Raw genomic sequence first — 8,005 nt, forward strand, 5'->3', positions numbered from 1 at the left:
AGTTACCCCAATCAATTTTGTGTAAAAAGTATAATTCACCACAGCCTCTAGTGGTTTCTTAAGGCATTTATATCATTAACCTTACCAGAATTATTTGAAAGACTACTTTTCCGCGTCTTGTGAATTTGCTGTTTGTATAATGCATGGAAATAATATCAATAACTATTTTATCAGCGCAAGTCAATTCACGAGTAAAAATTACAAATTCCAATGATGTAATTTTGATTTATATTTAATAGATGTAAAAAAAAGGAAGTTTTGTAAATCAGAAGCAAACAGTAACTTGGTCGCATCAAAAATTATAATGCCTTAATTAAATTAAACAGAAGCAGCCAAAACATCAACAAAGTTGTCATGTGTAGTATATGCTCATCCTACTCGACATATTTTAATAGAAATAATATTTTGGTAACTTTGGAGTTCCAGACGAAAATAATTTATTAAAAACTTTAAAATCTTAAGCCTACTAATTTGGCTGTAATATTCCCTTTAAAGGCGATGATAGAATGATGTAGCAAATATATAACTAAAAGTCTTTAGCGATGCCTTTTTTTTTAACAGAGAGTTTTATAATCTTAATAACTTCTTGATATAAATTTCTAACAGTCGAATTCATTTCAAAAAACCCAACCCACTCAGAAGTTTCATCAGTGGACAAAGAGGCAGATATAATGCTTGTAATACACTTCCACCAACCACAAATAAGGAAACTACAGTTAAAATTATCGTATCTATATTTTTATGAGTAGAGATTTCCTAGTAGGTACTAAATTACAAAAGAAATGCATCCGGCCAAATGTGCTTCTCTACGCCGACCCCAATGTGGCTTTCCAATAAATTTCTCATTTTTTAATTGACTGAAGCAGACTAAAATTCTAAACAAAACCGTCTTAAGTAACAACCAACCTTCAACGAATTTGGTGGGGGACGAGAAAAAATCTCCGATTTCTCTACCCACCATTCACCCTATTTTTCACAATATAACGTTCTAGGAGCGTGACCAGCTCAAAATAAGAGTCTTGATTTTCCCCCATCATTATCCTCCTTTGAAAAAAGGATTCTTCTGCGGGAACTTATGAAAAAAAGGTTACCGTCTTTTGGAGAAGTCTCACAAATATAAGGTATGGCCTAGGAAACTTCATATATAAAATGAGTTTCTCTCACATTAGATAAATTTCAAAAGTTTATTTAGCTGCTGATCAATATGCTAGATATTAGTAATGAAAAAAGCAATAATATAGAAGTTTTTACTTCTGGAGATAATTATTTAAATAATGAGGATCAAAAGGAATTGACTTTGAAAGATGTTACACCAAGACTATCAAAGTGGTGGTTTCAATACCCATATTTGTTAAAATTAAATATATTTTTGGGATGTGCTCTATTCGGTATGGTTACTCAAGGATATGACGGTACCTTGATGGGTAATTTACAAACAATTCCCAGTTGGAATAGTTATTATGATAATCCTTCTGGTGAAAGGTTGAGTACTTTATCAAACGGTCAAGTGTTTGGGTCAATAGCTTCAGTACCTTTTTTGGTAATAGTTGGTAACCGTATTGGAAGAAAACATATGCTTCTTGTTGGAGTCATTTTATCGATTCTCGGGGCTGGATTACAGGCAGGTGCAGTGAACTATGGTATGTTTCTCGTATCTCGTATTTTTCTAGGTCTTGGTTCTGGTGCAACACAGGTTTCGTCTGCACCGTTGCTAGCTGAAACTGCCTACCCTTCTCAAAGACCAGCTATAACAAGTATGATGCAAGCGAGCTTTCCTGCTGGTGCATTTATGGCGGCACTTTTTGTATATGCTGGTTTTGAATCAGATGTGAAATATAACGATTGGTCCTGGCGCATGCCTTCAGTGTTACAGGCTGCTTGTCCAATAATTCAATTAATTTTGGTATACTTTTGTCCAGAATCACCAAGATGGCTTATAGCTCACAACAAGGAGAACGAGGCGTTCGAAGTTTTGACTAAGTATCATGCGGGTGGAGATAGGAATAGCGATTTAGTTAAATTTGAAATGGTAGAAATAAAAGCCGCAATTATAAAAGAGCAGAGTGGAAGGAAAGTTTCCTGGTTAGCATGGTTTCACACAAAAACAAACCTTCACAGATTATTTTCTCACCATTGCGTTACCGTCTATTATACAGTTGTGTGGATCTTCACTCGTATCGTACTATTTTTCAATTGTTCTTGAAGGGATTGGTTATACTAATTCCGTTGAAAAGTTGAAAATCAATATTGGGTATACTGTTTATGGGGGTGTTTTTGGAGTAGTTGCAGCATTGTATTCTGGTAATGTGAAACGGAGAGCTTTGATGTTAGGAAGCCTTGGGTTAATGTTGGTAACATTTGTCATTTGGACAATATTGTCGGCTATAAATGAACAAACACATCATGAGAATAAATCATTAGGCAGAGGTATCGTGGCAGTAATGTATTTCCACTCAGGATTTTATCATATGTTATCCCCCATTGGTAATACATATATCATGGAGGTTGTTCCTTATACCTTAAGAGGTAAGGCTGCACTAGTGTATTCAGTGAGTTCACAGGCCTGGGTTTTGTTTAACAATTACGTCAACAACCTTGGATTGGATTCCATTTCATGGAAATATTATATTGTATTTTGTGTTTTCTTATTTTTACACATGGTCGTCATCTACTTTTTTTTTCCTGAAACAAAGGGATTGGGTTTGAAGAAATTGCCCAGATATTTGGGGAAGATATTTCTGATTTGACTAGGGAGGCAGACAACGCAATTATCGAACCTAGAGAACCCGAATTAAAAAGTCAAATGTATCATATTGAAAGTGCTTCTAGACAGAACTAGAAAGTTTAAAACATCAAGCTAGTTTTTAATAGTATATATAGAAAAACAAATTCAACTATAATTTGCAACCTTTTTTATTATATCCTATGATTGGATGGAAGCATGGCAAACCCATACAAAAAAAAATTGTAATTTGTTTGCTTTTGAAAGCGCTATAATATCATGGCAATTTTTAAATACAAACATACCTTACCTACCTATAGCAATAGCCATAGCTAATACCTTAGCTGTAGTCAGCATTGTACAAGTAGTCAAAAATACATCCTGGATATCCTTTCATTTAAGGCGGAGTGATTAACTTAATATAGTTGACAGTGAAAGACTATAAATGTGAGAGGGGTGATAGTTAGTTAGAAGAATTATAAGTAGAGTGAGATGACGGTAATATCGAAGGATTTTGCTCTTCAAATTATATAGACATGTACTTATTACCGAAACTGACAGTTAAGGTCTTGTCTCACAAATGGTTGCAAGTTGCCCGCTTGGACACGAGATTTTATCTTTTTCATGAGGCGTGCGGATGACTACTATACCTTGCAAGTGGGTAGATGCGAAACAAAACCATTTAAAAACTGGAATAGTGGTTTTGTTTAGTTTTGAAACCCAAACAAATAAACATAAAATTACCTAATATACGATTTGGTACTAAATATGCTACAATGTTTTGATCAAAATTTAATAATTTTCTTTGCGCCCTAACCGAACTTCTGGTTTGAAATTATCTATTCCTCTAACTACTGTTGGAATATTAATTATTTTAATGCAATCGCTCTGAAATTAATTGTTGTAGTACAACAATACTGTTGCCATATTCTTGATTACTTGTCTTATCTTAACTATTAAGAGCAACTGTCGCCCCATGTCCTGCTTACATTTATAAGAATCTATAAATAAAAGATGAATTAATTTCCTGGTGCTTGAAACAATCTTTTTAAAACACTGTACCATACTCAGTATCCAATATACTATTCCCAATCTTTTTTTAATAAATTTAGTACTCTTTTTCATTTAAAGTGCATACATATATTCCTGTTGAACAATTCTCCTACCAATATCAACAAATAAATATCACTAGACTCTTCCTGCAATATATCCCATTTTTATTTATTTGTTTCCCCTGTTTTAAGTTCTATTACCTGAGTTTTTAATACCTTATATAGTTTATATAGAAAGAAGCTATCTTTGAAATAATAATTGTATATACTCTATACATAAGCTCTGTACTGTTTGCCATATTGTCAGTTTATTATAAGTATATGTGTATATCATTTTACTTTCTTGAAAATATATTTTCATTATTGTATCATTGAATTGAATTCCTTGAAACTCCTATTATTCGAAATGGTAGAAATGTCACCAATAAAAAAGAATATCAAAATTAAAGTGGAGTGCCTTTCTTAAATAATCAGCAGAGTCAAATCATTTAAAGCGAAAAGTATGAAATAGAATAATCTATGACGTTGCAGAATAGAAGTCCAGATTAAATACTGGCAATTGGACTAGCGAAAACGGAAAAGATTTTGGGAGGAGTGTGATTCAGGGAGAAAGAAGGAGGGTGTGATGCATGTCGCAAGTTCCCGCATGTGGAAATCCTGCTCAATTGAATGAGACCAATTCTGCGACACACCAGCATCTCTTAGGAAGTATACAAGCGTGTGCTTAGAGAAGTGTGAACTGGTGTGCTGGATGAAAGCAATGAAAACGGACAACGGATTGTAAGCGATTTCTTGTGACTTGGCTGGTTCTGCCAAGTGCACTCCAAGTTGACGCTTATTCTCATCACACTACTCCATATCCTGTGTTTGCCGGCACGGTCGACAGAGATCGATTGGTTAACGGTGGAAGGAACATTCAAACTGTATTGAGATGTGTATTTTCTCAGTACCACATTTGGGTTCTGCTACAATTATAACAAGTGGCCAATTCCAAAGATCCCATGATCGAGGAAAGGAAGCCCGAATTGTCGTCGCTGGTTTTGTGGTATGTGTTCGTTTACTGGAGGATGTACTTGAGATGACTTTAGTAGAGGACAGTACTAAATTGTAAAAGTTTGATGCAGCGCTTACGGATAGATCTCGAGATGTATCGCCAGGTCTACGAGACCATTACGTGGGCGCTGGTGGCCACGTCCACAGAGCAATAAGGGACGATTGCGAATTATCCACCAACCGTCAACACGGCCGATGTGCTCAGTTCACGCCATTTGGGCCAGGTCTGGCATGTGCTGGGGTTGGGGTCGGAACTTTGTTGATTTTGAGGGGCAGGATGCTGAGGCCATAGAGGGGGATGATTCACGTGATGCTGACGCTGGAGAGGGTGAAAATGATCCAGTTTTCCATGATGATGAGAAGAACTATTACTATGCAGGTTTTCTCAAAATTTGACATTATTGGCATTTTTCTTTTACGCGAACTTGATCTATTTGATTGGTTCCATGTTTCGGCCGGGAAAACGAATCATCCGAAATATCAACTTTGTGATATATTTCCCGGATACGAGCCAAGTTAAATACCGAGGACCGCTTAACATCTCGAAATTGAAGACAAATGTATCGAAAAAATATATACCAATTTTTTTGACTGTCTTCATATATTAAAGCCAAATACAATTGATTAAACTACTAAAGCTTGAAGCTACTTAAATGGGATATGAGGACACTCTTAAAGTTTGTTTTTTTTGTTTTTCATTTGTCGAAAAGATTAATTTCGTCTGCATTAAATGAAAGGAATATTCTTCAATTAGTGGTGAACTTTTGGATAAATTTCTTACCCGTTTTTATATGGCTATTGATATTCAAAAATGCAGGGTTAATACCTAAGAAAATTAGGCCCCATATCTACGTTCGGTTTGCCATGAGACTAGATAACTACATGTTTAATATTCGGGATTCATTTCTCGAGTCATGCCTTCTGGTAGTATGCTTAATGTTCGGAACTTGGTTGTTGTATTCAAAGGTTTATAGAAACATCAGGAACTTCGACGAGGAAGTAAACAGGGGCAATACACTTTCTCCATCTATGGAAACAAGCCCATGTGATTCTGGGGACTTGGAAAATCAAAATCAGTTTGACGAACCTTCTGAATTATTGAGTTTTGAGATTTCTGCTTCAGATGTGTACCAGGACCAAAAGCATTTTAACAACTTAAATTTATTAGAAAATCAACAGCCAGCTTTAATTTCATCACAAACGCTTAAAATCAACCAAAAGATATTAAGTCAAATTCAATTGTGTGGACTTCAATCTATGAATTGCTGGCACTTGGCCCCTCTCATATTATGTGCATCTAGTTGGTCCATGCTAAATTTAGTTTACGAATTTAAGGAGCCTATCAATCCTCTGAAAGATATCTTAGCGTGGGCTTCATATGTTCTAGGTCATTTCTTTGTTCCATTGTTTACGGCTATTTGGTTATACGTATTCCATGCACCTGGTGCTCTTAAATTATTCTCCTTTGGCCTCGGAATGCAAAATATTGCGGGAGTACTAACACATCTAGTTTTCCCAAATGCTCCCCCTTGGTTTATTTCTCTTAAAGGTGAAAATGCTGAAGCAAACTATGACCTACCTGGGTACGCTGCAGGTTTGACTAGAGTGGATCTTCATATGGGGACGCATTTACATTCAAAAGGATTTCATGCCTCACCAATTGTTTTTGGGGCAATACCATCGTTGCACTCTGCAATGGCTGTAATGGTTTTTTTTTTCGTTAGTCACTTTTCACGGTGGGTAACATTAAAAATAGCAGCTTTATCTTTCGTAATGCTACAATGGTGGGCTACCATATACCTAGACCACCATTGGAGGTTAGACTTACTTATTGGCATGTTTTACTCCATTATTTCTTTTACCATTTTGAAATTATGGAGCAAAGGTCTCTCAATGATTGATGAAGATTTCATTAAAGCAAGGCGTAGGTTTGATTTCAAAAATAGTTCTACGATGGGTATGAGAGTTTTTAAAGATACTAAACTACAAGGGTTTTTTGATCCTCTTTCCTAATTATAACAGCAATACCTAGTTAAACGTTCACTGGGTTTCTTGATGATATTCATATTTTTAAGTTACATTATAGACATATGACAACCTATAGATAAATTGACAACTTTCTAGGCGCAAAATGTAATATAGCATGACTATATGCACACTGTTACGTTAAACTAAAAAGGGTTGAACAGCTATCCAATTTATTCTTTTTTTGTTTCTCGGAATACTGTAATCAACATCATAAATAAAATCCATCTCTGGACTTCAACAAAAAAAAAAAATAAAAAGAATGGAACATGTTGCAAAAAATTGTAGAACTTTGGGATTAAAAAATTGCAATTATTGAAGCTTATCGTAATCAAAATAATTTCTCTTAAAATGCAAATAATTTATTTTTCTACATGTCAAGCCTTGGGCACATAATCTCCCACATTATTACACGCATCACATATACACGTGATCAATCACTCTACAACCCCTGCACATAAAAATTGCACCATAATCTTCCCGGTGGAATGTCGCAAATATAACGAGCACACTCCGGGTCCAAAGTCGCTAAGACACTGTCGCAATTGTGAGCCGAAAAATCAGCCTTTGGTTTCGTTCTACCACAATTTGCAAATTGTCCCCTTCATTGCGAACTTGGTTAGGTGCGTTGAGCGATTGCAGGTTACCCAGTGTGGTATCGTCATACATTTGATTAATTATGAATACATATCGAAATTGATTATTCAATTATCTATCTCCTTCAATCTTCCATTACATCCATACTTTCTTGTTTATGATCTATGGTGTTACTTAACTCATTAATCATGACATCGTCAATTTGTTTTGTGATCTTCGCATTTCGAGAACCCACAAAATCACAATACTTCCTTCAATGAGAATTTTGAAACATATATTTCTTTTATGCTAAGCTTATTCGATTTCCTATAAATGATGGAGTTTCACAAGAAAGAGTAATGAGTCTTCTATTCAACATAAATAATTATGATGAGCAATACTTCTTCTAATAATATTAGGAGATATATTTTAGGAGAAGAGGGTATTGCTCTAGATAATGATATTGAGGAATTTGAGATTATGAAATTCCATTACCTGAAATTTTTCAGCAAAACAATACATCATAATAAAAGCCATTTAGAAATGGTTTCTAAATTTTTTGGAATTGAAAAATTAT

General features: G+C 35.0%; 3 protein-coding genes across 3 annotated transcripts; all 3 read left to right on the plus strand.

The window, feature by feature from the left end:
- Positions 1 to 1,204: 1,204 nt before the first annotated feature.
- AC631_05704 (uncharacterized protein) lies at positions 1,205 to 2,203 on the plus strand (the record flags this gene model as incomplete). Its single annotated transcript, XM_015614533.1, has 1 exon — positions 1,205 to 2,203. The coding sequence occupies one exon, from the start codon at positions 1,205 to 1,207 to the stop codon at positions 2,201 to 2,203; it is 999 nt and encodes a 332-aa protein (XP_015464637.1).
- Positions 2,204 to 2,324: 121 nt separating this feature from the next.
- Positions 2,325 to 2,747, plus strand: AC631_05705 (uncharacterized protein; the record flags this gene model as incomplete). The annotated part of the gene is made up of 1 exon (XM_015614534.1): positions 2,325 to 2,747. One exon carries the CDS (start codon positions 2,325 to 2,327, stop codon positions 2,745 to 2,747), a length of 423 nt encoding a protein of 140 aa, XP_015464638.1.
- A 3,016-nt stretch (positions 2,748 to 5,763) lies between these two features.
- AC631_05706 (uncharacterized protein) lies at positions 5,764 to 6,840 on the plus strand (the record flags this gene model as incomplete). Its single annotated transcript, XM_015614535.1, has 1 exon — positions 5,764 to 6,840. The coding sequence occupies one exon, from the start codon at positions 5,764 to 5,766 to the stop codon at positions 6,838 to 6,840; it is 1,077 nt and encodes a 358-aa protein (XP_015464639.1).
- Between the last annotated feature and the right edge of the window lie 1,165 nt (positions 6,841 to 8,005).

The sequence above is a fragment of the Debaryomyces fabryi genome, assembly GCF_001447935.2.
Source record: "Debaryomyces fabryi strain CBS 789 chromosome Unknown contig00259, whole genome shotgun sequence".
NCBI classification, from domain to species: domain Eukaryota; kingdom Fungi; phylum Ascomycota; class Pichiomycetes; order Serinales; family Debaryomycetaceae; genus Debaryomyces; species Debaryomyces fabryi.